This window comes from Ursus maritimus, unplaced genomic scaffold, assembly GCF_017311325.1.
Source record: "Ursus maritimus isolate PB19 unplaced genomic scaffold, ASM1731132v1 scaffold_3, whole genome shotgun sequence".
In the NCBI taxonomy this organism is placed as follows: domain Eukaryota; kingdom Metazoa; phylum Chordata; class Mammalia; order Carnivora; family Ursidae; genus Ursus; species Ursus maritimus.
The window spans coordinates 23,684,783-23,703,636 of NW_024425563.1; the positions used below are offsets into that span (position 1 = coordinate 23,684,783).

An 18,854-nucleotide genomic window follows, 5' to 3' on the forward strand; every position below is an offset into this window, starting at 1 on the left:
GGCTGGCTTGGTCATAGAGCATGCAACTCTCTTGATCTCAGGGTTATGAGTTCAAGCCCCACAATGGATATGGAGACTGCTTTAAAAAAAGAAAACAAAACAAATAAAATGAATAGAATAGAATAGAATAGAATAGAATAGAATAAATAAAAGGTCACTTTCCTAGGACACCCGGCACTTGCAGTCAGGGAGACAACTCCCCAGAATAAGTGTTACACTGTGCAACAAAACTTGGCTCATTTTTAATGATTCTGCAATGTGATCTTCATGTAGCACTACCTGAGGTTTTAACAAGCTCACTGATGTGTTCAAACTAAACTACCTGGGGCGCCTGGGTGGCACAGTCGGTTGAGCAGCTGACTCTTGGTTTTGGCTTAGGTCGTGATCTCAGGGTTGTGCGATCAAGTCCTGTGTCAGGCTCTACACTCAGCCTGGAGTCTGCTTAAGACCCTCCCCCTCTCCCTCTGCCCACCACCCCACCCCCGCCAGCCACTAGCACATGCTTGCTTACACACTCTAATAAATCTTAAAAAGTAAATTAAAAAAAATCAACTGAGGAAGCACTCAATAATCCATGAGCTTCTGTGAAGACTCAAAGTAGGAAGATTTCCTCTCTTCTGATCACTTGGTGGGCAGGGGAGGCCCACACCTGGCATTTACTGAGGGTACTATGCTCCAGCCACAAGACTCTACAGACATAAACTAGCCCCTCTCTTCCAAGGAACACTCACAATGCTGCCATTAAGAGCAAGGAAAGCAACCAACACCGTCATTTCTGTGGCAGCAGAGGCAGGCAGTACAGAGAAAAGTCACATGGAAAACTGGACTTGCAGCGGGATGAATGTCACCTCAGGAAGCTGTTGTGAGCAAGAAACAAAAGACTATACTTAGATTTTGCCTGGCAAATAGTAAGCGCTGTGTGTTGGTGATCACTCTTGTTGGTTTTCATTATCACTGACACTGGCCTAGTTGTGTTACTCCTTCTGCACTCAGCCACCTTATTCATAAAATGAGGGAGGTGGACTAGATAGTCTTAAACATATTTCCCTACTATAAAATGTTTTACTAGAAGAAAAAAAATGTTCTATGTGCAGCCATGAAGATACACGTTCTCAATGCAAGCATTTTTCAGGAAACAGCTGAAAAGGTGAGCCTGACTTCAGAAGCTCTGTCCAGGAGATGAAGCTATCATAGCAGACGCCTACTTCAAATCCAGAGGGCCTGGGAAGAGGTCACCCTGAGCTGATAAAGACATTGTGTTCACCCCTTCGGCAGCAGCACGTGGCCTGGGAGAGCAGCCATCCATCCGCAGCGCTCTCAATCACACACGCCACTGCAGAGGCAAGATTCACGGCTCTAGCGGCAACAGGCCAGTGTTATCCAATATGCATGAAATCAAAGTTTTCATCATTTCCAGTGGTCAAAGGCCAGTGAGTGATAAATCCCAGAATACCAGGATTAATGAAGGAGTCATTAAAACCCAGCATTAAATCACTTCTGTAGCCAGTGCTGAGTGAGGTCTGTAATACATTACAAGGCTGATTAGAAAGAAACAAGTTCCAATTTAGAAATGAATTACCTGATTTTTTAAAAAACTGATTGGATGGCTATCACAGCAATTTTGTTATTACAGGAGAAAGAGAGAGTGGGTAACATATAAGTTATGTCATGGATAGGAAATTATTATCTCAAAATCACAGGGAACAGAATTTGGAGGTAAATAACGTCCTAAAGACAGTACGATGGAAAAAGGAGTCCTGACACTGGCCAGATTTTACTTCTTTTTTTAAAATTTTGAGTGCAGGGTGTGTGTGTGTGTGTGTGTGTGTGTGCGTGTGTGTGTGTGTGTGTGTTAAGGGGGAGGTGCTGTTAACACTTTATGCCCAGGAAACAAGTTTAATCTAGAAAAATTCTAGAATAACCACATTCTGATTACAGTCAGAGAGAGGATGTGAGCTGATACCAATGAATTATCTTCTCATCCACAATGAGTACTGTCTTATTGTTGGACATAACCTATCAATATGAAAAACAAAAGCCCTCAACAGATACTCTAAAGATTAAACATGGTGAAAAACATGGGACTGGCTCAGGTGGGCAAGGCTCTGACCTACCTATACCTACTCCCATTTCCACAAGTTTCTGACTGAGAAAAACAGAGCCTCCAGAGCCTTCTACTTACTTGTCATGGTTCTATCCTGGGGCAGTGCACTAGTTAGAAAACGCCACCAAGCAGATGCTCAGGCTGAGAGAATCCCTTGATAGGCAAGGACTTGCAACCATAGCCTCTCAACACACAAAGCTCATCAGCACAGGCAAGGTCGTGAAAACAGTTCCAATTCAAACAACTGGAACCAAAATAGGAATACTTCTTGTTCTCGACTCTCCCCCTCTCTGCCAAGCTACTGTGAGACAAGACTGACATCTCTCCCTGAAAACAAGTCTTGAAAGATTCTCTAAGACCAGGTGATATAATGCAAATTCTTATGTGTTATAATCAGATAATATTCAAAATATTTAACATATGGCACTGACTAGAGTTTGTTATACTTGTATATACCAGCTGAATATAAGTCTTGTTTATAAAAATAGAAAGGTATGAAAGAAAACAGCCAGGGTCATAAATGTGGTTGTATCTAGAAGGGTAACAGGATAATATAGCAAATCACTTGCGGATATTAGTTTAGATTAAAGGCTGCCAAATAATTATGCCTCAACCATCAAAACACACATCCTTAATTTCAGATGCACCAATCTACACCCCCAAAAAAGAAAACAATTAACTCAAGGGCTTCTTAAATATTTAACTATCGACTTCAGTCTTTAAAAATCCTACATCTAGCATTTATCAAGTCTAACAAATAGACAGATTATACTTCAATTTCTTTGGTCCCCAAAAGTATTTAGAAGATACAGTTTAGGTTAGTTAGCAACAACACTACCAACAACAAAAACATTAACAATACCTTCTACTGCCAAAGACTTCCTCTTAAGGAGAAAATTAAAAACAACAGCAACACAAACAGTTGCCAACTAGATGAAAATCTATGAATCTGATAATTATAGATAGAGGTAAAAGGAGTATTAGATGTCTAAATTCGAAGCTCTTGGGGCGCTGGGTGGCTCAGTCCATTAAGCATCTGCCTTCAGCTCAGGTCACGATCCCAGGGTCTGGGAATCGAGCCCCGCATTGGGCTCCCTGCTTAGCTGAGAGTCTGTTTCTCCCTCTCCCGCTCCCCCTGCTTGTGCCCACGCGTGCTCTGTCAAATAAATAAATAAAATCTTAAAAAAATGAATAAAAATAAATAAATTTGAAGCTCTTTCCAATGTTTGCACCTTGGTACCTCAGGTAAACAATTTAACTTCAGGTCATGTCAGTGGTAAATGGCAATGAGGCCACTAAGTAAATTGGCAGTGGTAACTAAGAGTTAACTACTTGGGTAAAGTCTGATTCTGCAAATCCAGACTTCCAACTAAATATAGTGTTTATGATCAAAATCCTGGGGAGGGAGGGATACATAAAAGGAAAAATGCACGGTTAGCTCTTCTGCAGCCAACACAAGTTGCCACAAGACCAGGGGCAAGAGGAAGTCCCACCATAAGAAGAAGAAGTATGAGCTGGGACAGCCTGCTGCCAATGCTAAGACTGGCCCCGCCACATACACACACTCCACGTTCGGGGAGGCAATAAGAAGTACTGTGCCTTGAGGCTGGATATGGGGAACTTCTCCTGTGGCTCTGAGTGTTGAACCCTGCAAAACAAGGAGTATCAACACCGTCTACAATGCATCCGCCGACGAACTGGTCAGCACCAAGACCCTGGTGAAGAAGTGCATCGAGCTCACTGATGGCACACCTTACTGACAGTGGTCCCTGGGCCGCAAGAACGGGGCCAAAGCCGACTCCCGAGGAGGAAGACATTTGAAACAAAAAACAGTCAAGGAAAATTAAGAAATATGATGAAAGGAAAAAGAATGCCAAGATGGGCAGTCTTCTGGAGGAGCAGTTCCAGCAAGGCAAGCTTCATGCCTGCATCGCTTCAAGACCAGGCCCGTGTGGCCGAGCAGATTGCTACGAGCTAGAGGGCAAGGAGCTAGAGTTCTATCTGAGGAAAATCAAAGCCCGGAAAGGCAAATAAATCTTCCTCCCTTCTATCTTCAGTCATGTAATAAAGGTGTTTATTGTTCTGGAAAAAAAATATCCATGGCTAGACTTTAAAGCCATTGGGAAAACTTCTGGCTTCACTGCTACTACTTCTCTCACCCCTAAACACACCCCTAGTTAAAATTCTCTTTCTTAAGAACCTGAGAAGAGGTTTAAAGAAACTTTAGATTACTAAAAAGAGCTACTAAGAGATTAAAGAATATTAGCAATACTGTTTGTTACTTTCTTCTTCGACAAGGGCCAGATAAGGGCCTTAGGAAAAGAGGGCGGGTGAATGACTTACTAAGGTCATGCCACATGCTGGAGGCAGAGCTAGAAATAACCATTACCCCTTTAGCCCCTTCACTGCTCTGCCATTCTGTACTTATTCTAAACAGAGCTGGTACGACAGAAATTAGTGGAGGTAAAAGGCTATGCTTAGGGACCAAACTGATCTGAGAAAAGATGCATTTGTCAAGTTGCTTTTATTCTTCCTATTACCTATATCTAACTTATCTGAGAATAAAAAAATGTTGGTTTTGGAGCTGCACATTAGAATCACCATTCAAAACACTAATGCCAGGCCCCATGCCAGGCCAAAAAACCCAGAATGTCGAGGGGTGAAGAACAGTATTTTGAAAAGAACAAATGCGGAAGGGGGGCAGCACCTGGGTGGCTCAGTTGGTCAAGCATCTGCCTTCAGCTCAGGTCAGATCCTGGGACGGAGCCCTGCATCAGGCTCCCTGGCTCAGAAGGGAGTCTGCTTTTCCCTCTCCTTCCACCACCCCACTCATGCTTGCTCCCCCTCATGCTTGTTCTCTCAAATAAATAAAATCTTAAAAAAAAAAAAAAAAAGGAACAAATACGGTACCTAGATTTTAAATATGGGCCACCACTATTTTTTTTAAATGCCCCAGGTGGTTCTACCATATAATTATGAGGAAAAGAACCCAGACAGAAAAGTTCAAGTAATATATTCTCTTTTTCCAAATTTCAAGGGCCCAAGAGTGACCTAACACAGCCTAAGGCCCCCAGAATCCTAAATGTGTTAAAGAACCTGGTACTTCCCAAAGAATAAGAACCTAAGAATTGTTGGTAAGCATAGACCAATTTTTGGAACTGGTTCAGGGAACAGAAAATTCATTCCTATTGGTTCAATTTAGGTCACAGGAAGACAAGTGATAGGTTGTGAGAGCAACCAGAGAGAAGATTCCTCAGATTCCTCATCTTTGTCTCTTCAGAACAGAAATGCCAGTTGCCATGTGGCATTTTCTAGGCAGCTGTGATGAGCCCCCTCCAAAATGCAGGCATCACTTGGGGAGGGGGAGTTCTCCGCCTCTCAGGCGAATAAGGGACAAATAAGCAAACTCGTGGCCATTATGACAAAACCAGGCCTACGTACCCAGTTTATTATTAGCCTGACATTAAACACCACTTAAAAACAAAACAAAACCACCCGCCCACACAAACACACACCCCAAGACAGAAAATTACATAATGGCATCTGGAATGATCTGCTCTGACAGTGAAAGTAGAACCAGCCAAATCGCAGAGTTCCAGTAAAGACCAAAATGGGCATGAGGTAGCCCCAGAGAGTCATTTTCAAGTCCTCTAGTTGATGCAAACGTTGAGATACATAAACAATGCTTTGTTTAGAGGAAGAAGTCAAAATAACACTCTAGGTTCTGGAAGGTTGTCATCCTGCTCTGAGAAGTACCAAGTCACTATTAAGTGGAAGAGTAACTCTACGCTCTTTTAGCAAACCCAATCATTCTAGAGAAGTTAGAAGAAAATTATCTTGGCACATGTTGCTTCTTAGGGTGGAAGCTCAAGAGAAGCTCTGTCCTATGGGTCAGAAAGAAAAAAAGGGCCCAGTAAAGAATTCCACTGTCTGTACTGTTACAGTTTACAGTCCACAACCCAGCCAGCGGGCACCCCAGGAACAGGAGAGTGGTGTTCTTATTCCCCGGCATCCATAAGCAACTGGACCAAGCCCAATGTCAGTGTGGCTGTGGTTTAGAATATGTAACTGCTTTAGACTTACCTGCCTTCAGAATCTCTGCAAGTAAAAGCTCTAGAAATGAGTCTCTACTTATAAAACTATGTCAAAACCAAGTTGTCTTCTGGGGGTCAACATTTTTCTCTAAGACTTCGAAGACTTAATACTTTTTCACTAGATGCTTCTTAGCTCTAGTATAAGCAACAAATGAGCCCCACAAAAAGGCTAAGGATTTTGAAATTTCTTCTTCTCTCCTACTCTTTGGGGAGGGCAGGGTTATTCTGGTTCCTGGCTGAAACACACAGTAAGCCACTACAGAGCTTCTGTGGTCAACCCTCACTCAATGGTCTGATCACTCCACAGCCACAGGCTGTGCTAAGTGACAAGTGAAGGAACAGTTTCAGAGGGAGGTTGTTGAGGAAGTGGTGACAAGAATAAATGTTCTGTATAGCTGCTCCTTAAAGAAAAAAAGTGATTTTGCAATCACTGCCAGCATGATCGGGGAGGAGGAGGTTGGTGAAGAAGAGATGGTCTAAGAAGTATAACATAATTCCCCTTGCTGTTGACCTAATATATGATGGTTTATAAATCACAATTTTAACACAATAGGAGCTCACATTAAGGCAACAGTCTGCTGAGTCATAGTTGATATGTAAGCAGATATATCAGAAATCTAAAAGCTCCACGTAAAACCCACACTAGAAACTTGATAGAAGACAGTCCCAAGTTTCCTTTACCTGTTGGGAAGTTCATGCTGTTATTAAACATCTCCAAATTCTATCATACACATTGACTTCAAAGGTCCAACTATTTCCTCTCTCCAAGTTCCACTTGTAAACACATTTTTACTGATGGCACAAAAATTCACAAGGGCATCACAACAGAGAGGGTCATTCAGTAAGTTCCACAAAATACAACTTTCAGTAGAACTATTCAGGTGGGGCAGCACAGAAAAGCACTTCCTAGAAACCTAAGATTAGTAGCCCTCTGCCTCTTCAACCACTTCAGATATGGAGACGGGTAGATCACTAGCTATAGCACTATATCCAGATAGGCTGCTTGCTAGCACACCTCTTGCTCTGAAAGATTTTTTTAAGTAGGCTCCAGGCCTAGTGTGGAGCCCCATATGGGGCTTGAACGCAGGATCCTGAGATCAAGACCTGAGCAGAGATCAAGAGTCAGATCTTAACCAACTGAGCCACCGAGGCACCCCAAGACGTTTTCAATAAATTCCTTTTATTAAGGGATAAACTGTATGTGCATTAAACTTCTTGAAACATGAAAACTTACTTATGAATACCACTTGTACCTTTATGCAAGTACTTATCAATCATTACTGTATTAACATAGTATATGTTTAAGATTTAGAGGGGAGCACCTGGGTGGCTCAGTCGGTTCAGTGTCTGCCTTTGGCTCAGGTCATGATCCCAGGTGGGATCAAGCTCTGCGTTGGGTTCTCTGCTCAGTAGGGAGCTTGCCTCCCCCTCTCCCTCTGCCTGCCACCTCCTCTGCTTGTGCTCTGTCAAATAAATAAAAAAAAAAAAAAAAAAAAAAAAAGACTTAGAGGAAAAATGGATATAAGTTAGCTATCCGGGTAATTTTTAAAAAGTGAGAAAAGAGGTAAATCCAACTGAAGGGCCTGGAATGGAAATAAAGGACTACTAAAGGGGCGCCTGGGTGGGTCAGTTGGTTGAGTATCTGACTCCTGATTTCAGCTCACGTCATGATCTTGGGGTATTGGGATCGAGCCCCACATCAAGCTCCCTGGTTTACGGGGCATCTGCTTGTCTCTCTCTCCCTCTGCCCCTCTCCTACCTCTCTTTCTCTCATATATAAATAAATCTTTAAAAAAAATGGACTGCTACAAAATCTAAGCCATAATCCAATGAGGCATTTTGTTTTGTTTTGTTTTGTTTTTTTTAAGATTTTATTTATTTATGTGACAGAGAGACAGCCAGCGAGAGAGGGAACACAGCAGAGGAGTGGGAGAGGAAGAAGCAGGCTCCCAGCAGAGGAGCCCGACGTGGGACTCGATCCCAGAACGGGGACCACGCCCTGAGCCGAAGGCAGACGCTTAACGACTGTGCTACCCAGGCGCCCCTTGTTTTGTTTTTTAATTAACCTGCAGCAACTACTACATAGCAGGCATTTCCTACATCTTATTTAAGCTAATACTTAGAATATTCTGTGAGGCAGCAATTTATCAGTGGATTAGCTTGGCCAGGAAGAGTGTGAAGACTGAGAAGAGGATGAAACGTAAAAACATTCAAGAAAAATCCTTAAGAAAAAAAAAGAAGTTTGAGTGGAAAAAAAAAATAGCCAGAACTGTGCAAAAGAGGACAAAGAAAGGACAGGGGGTGCCTGGCTGGCTCAGTCAATAGAGCATGCAATTCTTAACTTGGGGTCATGAGTTCAAGCCCCACATTGGGTACAGAGATTATTCAAATAAATAATAAATAAACTTTAAAAAGAGAGAGAGAGAGGACAGAAGCCCCTAAATATGAAATTACATCAATGGTGACCAGTCGAGTTCAGAGGCTTGGAGCTGATATACATGAACTTGACTGTTAGGTCTTAGTAAATATGCTGAACACTTAAATGCATTAGCATATTTAATCCTCACAACCACCTGATGAGGTGTGGGATTATTATATCTAAGTTACATAAGAAAAAACTAAGGCCCAAGACCGCACAGCTATCCAGAAGCAGGGCTGAGGTTTTACTTCACGTTGTTCATCTAAAGCCTACTTTTATCAACAGCCAGACACCCAACAACTTGCTTTAGACTTCATGTCAACACTAGGCCAAGTAGTCAGTTTTCCGGTTCCTAGATTCAATTGTCAAGAAATAACCAGTACTCAAAAGGAATATCCTCCACATAAAATCTATTATATTAGCATGATTAAACAATGGATAATTTCCCTTTATTTCCTAGACCTTTGAAAACTTTACCATTTTTTGTGGTTTTATTTTATTTATTTATTTTTATTATGTTCAATTAGCCAACATATAGTACATCGTTAGTTTTTGATGTAGTGTTCAAGGATTCATTAGTTGCGTATGCAATTTTTTATTACTTAAAAAAAAAAATCAGTTCACTCAGTATGAACTGGAGCAAATCCCCGGTAAGGCAGCATCATGACTGGGAGATAGCAGACTCTACAAAAACTCCATTCCTATTTACCTTACCACTTTGTACTGCGCTGGCCACAGGAATTGTAAAGAGAAAGGTGCTGAGAAATGACATATAAAAGACACAGAATTTTTGCTTATTGGTAACCATGTCAAATGTGCCCTTTCCTTATCACATCAATTGCATTATCCAGAAGAATAAAGAAAGAATGCTTGAGGGAGGTCAGAATGGCAGACTGAGAACTTATGTCCAAATGACATCCTTTACAAGGTCCCACCGAAATGATAGAAAAGACAGATATGGACAAGAATAGAGCCCTAATGGTGGTAGAAAACAAGAAACTGTGTTAACAGCATATCAGAAAGTTTGCACAAATCCTGAAAGACAGAAAGCAGATGGGATCTGATTGGTGGAGAACTGGCAGTGCCTCAAGGGCCTTTATTGACAAAATACAAAGCACCACAGTGAGGAGGTTTTGGGAACATCATTTGAGCAATTAATCAGGACCCACATTCAAAAGAGCTGGATCAGCCAGCCTCTTTCCTGTCCCTATGATTCCCACAAAGTTATTAAGAGCACAGGGTTTTGACCCTTGGCAAATACCCAAGAAAGAATCTACCAGCAAGCATGGGCATTTCTTATATCACATACTATGTTGTGTTCCTAAGTTCACATTCTATAAAACCACCCGAAACCCCTGAACAAACAGGGCTTGAGAAGAAAAACTGGATTATGGGTAGACTACTTAAACCCTGCGGAACTTTCTAGCCCAAGTACTAGCAAAAACCACCCTACTAAAAACAGGGGTACAGTTAAATCTCTACTGGCAGAGGAGCCATAAATCACAGGGCTCCCATGCTTCCTCCTCCTTCTAGAAGGACTTTGTTTTTACTAGAGACAATTTTAATCAAAATATAAAATCCGACTCAGGCTGTCGCCTTCTTCATTAATCCACTGTTTAAATACTAGAGGAAGTGTCTTCACAGCTTTTTCAACTACCCTAGCAGGGTGCTACCGAAGTTAAGCAAGCAGAAAGCATAAAGACACTTAAGGAGTCATGACTTACACAAAAGAAGTCGCTGTGGTAGATTTTTCAACTTTACATTCTGAGATTTTTCTTTTTCTAAGTCTCTCTATTGCTAAAGCTCTATCTTTAATTGGAAGAAGGCTTACTTATCAATTCAATATTTTAAAGTATCTGGGAATATCGTTTCTAAACCAATACAACTTCAACATTACGCCAGCGAGATTCCCCAGATTACCAAGGTCATGTATAGGACAATTCATGGTTATAGAACAGAGGGTAGGTGATTTAACTGGGGAAGGACCTTAGATGGCGGTTGTAGCCTGTAAGAAACACAGAGGCACAGCATTTGAGACTGAGTCAGACAAACACATCACATCCCCTTCTCACCCCACCCCAGTGAAGTACACGTAAGCTCGTTACCAGCCAAGGAATGCTGCCTTTGCTTAGACAGTTTTAGTGGGGTCTGAAATTTGTCTGCTTCCTCTATGCTCCAGGTCCAAACATTTTCAGGCACCCCACAAGGAAGACTGCCTCTGATACTTCCTGTTCACCTATGCCCTTTCACGACAGACATCTTGGGGAAGCAGGCATATACAACTGCAGAGGGACACCAAGGCAACCCCCATCTGGCCCTTCCTTCACACACATAAATCAAAGTTCCCAAATATTTGAGGATTTATGAAAGAAAAGGAACAGAATAAACAGAACATTTAGTCATGGGGGATAATTCAATGGAAGAGGGTTTTTAAATCTTAAAATACTATTCTCAGACAAAGTATTGTATTTGTGGAGTAGGAACAGGATGCTATTAAAACACTTGAACAAAAATTTTAAATATGAGCGCTGAAATAAAAAACAATTAAAAATGGGCTAGATTAAGAGAATAATCTCTGTAAATTTCATAGCAAAAGAAATAATTTTGTTTTAGAACTACCAATACATTCCTGATGCTTAACACAGTGCTTAGTACACACCAGGCATTTTATAACTACTTGATAAATGAACTAATGAGATGAATGAACAAGAGAGTGAGAATGAACGGAGATGACTTAATGTGCATGGCTGGCTGGGGTGAAGCAAGCTGAAAGATAAAGTTGAAGACAGCTCCTTGTATGTAGAACAAAAATGCAAAGGAAGACTTGGAAGAAAATTTACAGAGATGTGAAGCGTAAGATACAATACTGACAGAATTTGTAGAGTCAGAGGCAAAAGAGAAAGAAAATAATTCAAGAAGTAATAGAAAAACAATCTCCAAGTTGAAGACATGAGTGTTTGGCCCATTGAGTATGCAGCAAAAAAGGACACACCTAGAAATATTTTAATAAATTTTCAGAAAACCAAAGATAAACAGAAAATTGTAAAATCTTCCAGAGCCAGAAAACAAAATGGAAATTAAAGGAATGGAGATCAAATTCTCATGACTGGTGAAGCAATAGAACAACATGCCTTCACAGTTCTTGGGGAAATAATTTTGAAGCTAGAATTTCATAGAGAAACTAACAATCAAAAATATAGGCAAAATGAAGACATCTTCAGACATGCAGCAATTCAGAAGCTTTACCACCTACACATGTAAAATCAAGGTTCTTCACCAAATCAAAAGGAAATACCACAAAAAGAATGAACTGAGATACATGTGGCCAGTGCATATGAAGCAGTACAAAATGGGAGCACCTGGGTGGCTTAGCTGGTTAAGCATCTGACTTTTTTTTTTTTTTTTTAAGATTTGATTTATTTATTTGACACAGAGAGACAGCCAGCGAGAGAGGGAACACAAGCAGGGGGAGTGGGAGAGGAAGAAGCAGGCTCCTAGCGGAGGAGCCTGATGTGGGGCTCGATCCCAGAACGCCAGGATCACATCCTGAGCTGAACGCAGACGCTTAACGACTGCGCTACCCAGGCGCCCCTAAACATCTGACTTTTGATCTCAGCTCAGGTCTTGATCTCAGGGTCGTGAGTTCAAGCCCCAAGCTGGGCTCCCACTTAAAAAAACGACAAAACAAAAACAAAAAAAGAAGTACAAAATGGAGAAAGAGACAGACACACACACATAGAGAAAAACACACACAGAGAATTAACATTTCTCTGGGGATAAAATGACATAGGATTTCTTCTTCTGTAGGTCTTCTCACTCTACTACTCTCACTCTACTACTTGGTCCAACAGTAACTTAGAACTGCTATGGGGTGGGAGTGGAGGGTAAACTTTTGCGTTAAACTTACAAGCAAAGCTTAGAAGACAATTACACTGACAGAGGAGTAATGTAATAAATCTTGAAATAGAATAAAAACTTTTTATTTATTTATTTGAGAGAGAGCGAAAGAGAAAGTGTGGGGGGTGGGGGGAGGGCAGAGGGAGAGGGAGAGAATCAAAAGCAGACTCCCAGCTGAGTGCAGAGCCAGATGACAGGGCAGGCTCAATCTCATGACCCTGAGACCATGACCTGAGCTGAAATCGAAAGTCAGACACTTAACTGACTGAGCCACCCAGGTGCTCCAGAAGAAAAACTTTTAAAAGGAAGGAGAAGTCCGAAAAAGGTAGCATTGTAACTTTCTAATCTTTCAGAAAGGGAAATACTCTATAAAGTTAATCAGAAACAGTAACTGAACTTTATAAAAGTTTGCTAATGGTAAAACTTAAATAATATAACAAAACTGGAGGTTAAAGGAAAGAAGTAATAGTGAAAACATTCAAAAATACTCCTCTTTTATATAAGGAAGCAAAGGGATAAAGTTAAACATTTTTAAACTAGTAGTGTTAATTTATAAAGTTATAAGGATAACTGTCCAAAAAATAAGAAGCAGACACAGCTAAGAAGTTAGTGTCTATGCTTCCATGGGAGCATCTGTGGGAGGCAGTGGCCCAGTCAGTGACATTAATAATGTCTCCGTACTTCCTCAGGTGCTAAAAGAGTATCTTCAGGATGCTGTAGGCAGCTCTAAATAAGAACACTAGGTCCAGAAAATTGGGTTTCAAGATGCCACTTTCTTCCTATGTTTAGCTTGAACGTCAGATATTAGTATGTTTTAAAATTTGAAAACTCGAGAGGGAGGTTTGGCCTGATGGTGAAAGCCTCAAAGCTACAGAAAAACACTCAAGACAGAAAAGCTGGGGATTGTAGGACACTTATTTCTACTGTGGCTGAGAAAAACCAAACTAGGATTCAAAAAAAGATTATTCTAGAAGAAGGACTAGACCTGACTTCGAGCTTCAGTCACTTACAGAAGACCTTAGGAAAGAAGTATTCCTGCAAACTGGAACGAGAGAAAAAGAAAAAAGAAGCAGAAGTCTCATCCCTTGCAAGTATGATTGTCTGCTTTACATAAATATAATAAAAGACAAGCTCTACCTATGAAGAATCCAAAGAGACTCAAAGAAAGTTCAAAAAGATGGCTTTGAGGTTTGCTGGATGACTGTCATTAGAACAAAGAGGTAACTAAGATGTCCCAAGTCCAAAAGATCTTCGACAATACCTCTGGCAGCAAGGTCTCATGCTTGTGTGGGTATCAAGGGAGCAGACGGCAAAAGGGCAAGGCAGGAAAGCAGTAGAGGGAAACATGGTTTCAAAAAGAATATTAGGGGGAAAAAATCACCTCCCCCGCAAAATATGACATTGTACAAAAACAGGCACTTTCCAATTGTTCCTATTCTACAGTTTCATCTCTAAGCCATTCTTTACTTTCCCCAAACAGGTCATGTCAATGGTCTCCTACCATTGTGAAACACTTCACATGAGACACACTGGGGAACTATCTTAAGTGATCCTGTATCTGCTGGATCTGTTAATGATTTTCCAGGGCTGGAGTGGCACTAAGTGTGAATGTGAGTATGTGAGGCTTAACCCTAAAGTTGTATTTTTTAGGTGCCCCCTTATAAATGTGAACAAATCTTAACACCTTTCTTTAAAAAAGGTGACATACAGAAAGACTGAGCAACCAGTTAATACATTATAATATGGGTCTGCCAAATTGGAGCTCCAAGTAATTGGGAAGTCCAGCACAAGAAAAGGTCACCCCAGAAAAATCTCACTCTTCAAGAAGGCTCTGACAAGAAAGAAAGAATGAGATTTTAATCACTGAAGCTAATTACATAGAAGACTAAATCACAAGAAGAGTTATTTAAGTGTCTTAAATACAATAAAAAGTAATTAACAGGAAGCGCCATCTTGACAGCTTCATGTCACAAACCAAGCCTAAAAGCCTCAGCTAATTCCCAGCCCGGGAGCCAGAGAATGAGAAACAACTCTAAGTCTGATCTTTTTATTTTTTATTTAAACTGTTTTGATTAACAGATAACAACTCTTGCCAACTCTACAGTGAAGTTAATCAAGAAAAAAATTTTAATCTATTAGAGGAATGATGAACCTCGCTTTCATTGATTCTCTAGAGGGCAAGAGATAGGAAGAGAAGACTGTCACACCAGAGGTGTCTCCCAGAGATCCTGTGACTCAACTCCCTCCCCTACACCAAAAAGCAAAACAGAAGGACTAGACTGAACCCTAGTGAGGATACAGACAATTCATACACTTTGACACGTGAAATACACCAAAAAATCTGCTCTGAAGTAACTGCAGGAGACTCCATCTCATGTGCCTCCTCCTCCTCATTGCCCTATGATCAGCAGCTTGAGAGAAGCTCTTCCACAGCCAGAGGAGCCCAGCTGATCTCCTGAACAGCAGGAAAGCTTCTAGATGCTATAAAAGCCCATACTTTGGTCTATAAGCCTACAGAGGATGATAGGCATAATTTGGATTGGATGACTTCTTAATTCTACAACATTTCTACAAGCTTGAACAAAGACTGTCTCTCAGGTGATGCATTACTATAGGAGCTCTCCTAAAGGACCTTCCCTGAGCTGACCTGTCCATTCTAGGATTTCGGCTGATGCCAATCAGACTGACTGAAGGCCACTCAGACATACCTGTGCACTTCTGTTCCAACCTGTTGAGCCTTTTGTTTCTGTCCTCATAACTATTTATGCTGGTTGTGCTTGTTATTTTAATTATGTACTTCATTAAATATTTTATTAACAACTGAAATAGGAGTATACAAAAGCATGTGTTTAGGAAAACAGATGAATACTTTTAAAAGGTTTAATAAGATGAATGGCTTTAAAATGGCTCCAAAATAAATGAGGGGGATGTAAACCACAAAAGTCTAGGGTTTCATCAATTAGTGTTTTTAAGTACTCATTCTGAAGAGGAAGTTATACAATTTATCAGGTTATCAGATAGTTGACCTACTCTGCCCATACATCAAAGATTTGGAAGTATATGTACATTTTTACATTGAAAATGAAAATATTTTAGATTAAAAAAAATCCCTCCTCTAGCCAATGTTTTTGAATACTTAACCATTACACTCAGAACGCTGTTAGTATAACCTAAATTTTAACTATAAGCTGAGTATCTGAACATTATTTATTCATACAACTCTTTTATAATATTATTTGGAAAGATTTGCAAAAGTACAGAAAATTCAGAATAATAAAAACAAAATCAAGGCAAAGGGATAAGTAAAGAGACGCTCTGAGTATGAATGGAACCTAAAAAGCATAAGAAGCATTAAAAGGTTCATCTTCCAGAAGCAACCTATCTTTGGCAAGGACATCCCAATAACCAACCAAAAAGGGAAAACTAGCCAATACAACTTCTCCAGTATTGATTACATAATAACAAAATCCGGGCTCAGTAGAAACAAGTGTCCCAGTATTCCCTGTTATGCTTCAGTAAGGGACACTCAGCAATATAATAAACAAGTAATTCAAAAATTTACTGAAACTCCCACCGTACGCTGAATACCGACACTACAACAGGGAATATAAGTGACAAAAATCCCTATCTTTAGGGAGCTTAGGGTCTAGTGAGAGCTTGTCTCAAAAGTATCCATAAATCTCAGTTATTTCTCCTGAGGGCAGCCCTGCAGTTGCTTCACATAGTTTAGTAGAAAGAACTCATAATGCTTCCCAGGCACCTTGCTAGGCTGATCTAATCGAGGAGACAATTTAGGTATCTAGAAGAATCAATATGCTGGTAAATACTTGGTAAATCACACAAAAATAATATTTCTTATAATCCAGTTAACAAGAACTGAGAGGTAGAGAAAGGCCAAGGTTATCATCTCTGGCATGAACCTGAAGTACAGACAGTCTATGCTGTCAATGAAGACCCATCAAGTTGTGTTAATCAAACAAACTGAAAAAAAAAAAAAAAAAAAAAAAAAAAAGACTGATACCTTCTTATGAAGGCTTGAGAATCTGACCAAAACCTTGGCTGGTACAGAGAGCCACCCAACCTTTGCAGAAAGGCATGCTAGCCTGAAGGAGTAATCTCCTTCGAAGCCAAGATCAACACTGTCGAAACCTCAAGGTTTCATGGCATGGAGCACGCCCACAACACCCTACTATGGAATTTTTAAACTAGCTGTTTCAAATTGTCCTATAAAAAGAATAGACTCTGTAACACACTCAGATTATGTAAAATTTTAAGCAGTGTGAATTTCCTTTAAGAGTATACCACAGTGGTAACTAAATGAAATAACCTACTCTGATGGATTGTTAAACACAGGTGGAAACCATCTTACAAAAATAAAGATGTGGATTTTTACAGTAGTGACACTGTTGTTTTTACCAGTATGTTAGATAGCAGGAGCAGTTATTTACTGTATGACTCCTTGTTAGTGACAGTTAAAATTTTAATATATAGGAATACTAACTTTCCAGCTCTCCATAATAGAGTAGCATGCATCCAGCTCCTAAGAAGCAGTGACAAAGTGATAATAATCATTATTGCAACGTGCAGACAGAAAAATGACCAAAATATATCCTAGTCTCTCCCATGTCAAAAATATTATCTGATTTGTCAAGATTCTGCTTCTAATAGAGCCTGTCACTTGTGATGGTGTTAAGGTAGTGACAACAAAAGCCTGTATTGAGTTCCTCTCCACGAAGTCTCTGGCTGTTGTGTGAACAGGAACGTTTACATAAATATAGGAGTGATAACAGTGACCAAAAATAGTTACTGCCAAAGTGTGATAGCATGAATGAGCAGAAAAGGTTCCTTTTTGGTTAAGAGAGCTTCTGGAAGGTAAATTATCTGCAGGATCCTCTCTTTCCTTTCAGAGGCACGCTGTAGCTTAGAGGTGTTTCTCCTAATGGGCTCCATTGTACTTTCAACAAGACAATCCCTGTTTTGACGGGAAACCTATTCTTTTCTTCCCCTCCACTATGTCCCCTTAAAAGAGAAGAAAAATACCAGTTTGGTAAACAAACAGCACTTAAGATTGTTAACTAGAAATGGAAACAATTATCATGCTGGTATATTTTACGCAGAGTAAGAACTGCTACTGGGGACTGACTGACTGCTTTAATATTCACTGTGGAAGCATGGCGCAGCGGGCTGCAGGCTTCCTCCTTCCCCCATCAGATACCTCCCTTAAAAGACTGTTCATCAACCAAGTTCCCAAGAGACTTTGGAATAGAACAGGATATGGCCAGTACAAAAGAGGCCCCATCATCTACTGACAACATACATCCATATAAAGAAAATGTCCAATGAACCCTTCTTCCCCTGCCCTCCCTTTTTTGGGGGGAGGGGTGTCTATAATTGAACTTCCTAAATTAGTGTGCAGATAATTTTTCCACCTAATGTTGGATAGTACCTAGGGCCTGACAATAAATGGCATTATTAATAGTAATAATGTATGCTACATAGTGCCAAGCACACAGAGCCCAATAAATCTTAAACGATAATGAAAGAATATGATTAGCTAATGAATGATTATGAAATGCTTTGCAAATGTGAAGTGCTACACAGACATAATAATTAAGAACCACTGTGTTAAGAGCAACAGAAAGCAAATCAGGGAGAAAAGAAAGGAGAGACGTGACTGAGGACAACTTGCAGGTCTGGCTGAGTCCCTGTTGGTCAGAACACTCACATTCCTCCAATGGTGACAGTGGCACACGTCCGCTCTGAAAAGGCAGGCACCGTCTCTGTGGCTGGGCTGGCTGGTCTAATGTAGTCCACAGTTACATTGACCTGCAAATAAAGAATCAAGGGAGTTAAGGCTGCGAGTCTGCAACACAGCTCACTAGCAGGCACGTGTTGTGAAAGGTCACCTGAGGGCAGCCTCGCAGTTGCTTCACATGGTTTAGGAGAAACAACTCTGGGCCGACCATTTTGAATTTTCTGGGCCGACCATTTTAAAAAACAACAATCGAAAGATAGCTGAACCACAGACTGGGAGAAAATATCAGCAAAAGCCTTATCTGATAGAGGACTGTTAACCAAAATATGCAAAAAGTTTTAAAAATTCATCAGGAAGAAAATGAACAACTGATTTCAAAATGGGCTGAAGATCTGGACATCTCACCAAAGAAGACCTTCAGATGGTGACGATGCTCTCCATCAAATATCACTGGGGATACAAATTACAAAACTAATGAGCTACCACTACATTGGGACTGCCCAACCCTAAACGCTGACAACAAATGCCGAAGTGGGTGTGGAGCAGAGAGGACTCTCATTCCCTGTTAGTGTGAATACAAAACAG

General features: G+C 40.6%; 1 protein-coding gene and 1 pseudogene across 1 annotated transcript in view; one reads left to right on the top strand and one right to left on the bottom strand.

Moving 5' to 3' along the window:
* The window catches only part of SND1 (staphylococcal nuclease and tudor domain containing 1), a 407,925-nt gene that overhangs the window by 206,018 nt on the left and 183,053 nt on the right, over positions 1–18,854 (bottom strand). Inside the window, exon 12 of the mRNA XM_008705837.2 lies at positions 18,240–18,340. Within this exon, the coding sequence (XP_008704059.2) occupies positions 18,240–18,340 (101 nt within the window). The remainder of the gene's footprint in view (positions 1–18,239; positions 18,341–18,854) is intronic.
* Positions 1,097–4,841, top strand: LOC103676670 (annotated as a pseudogene).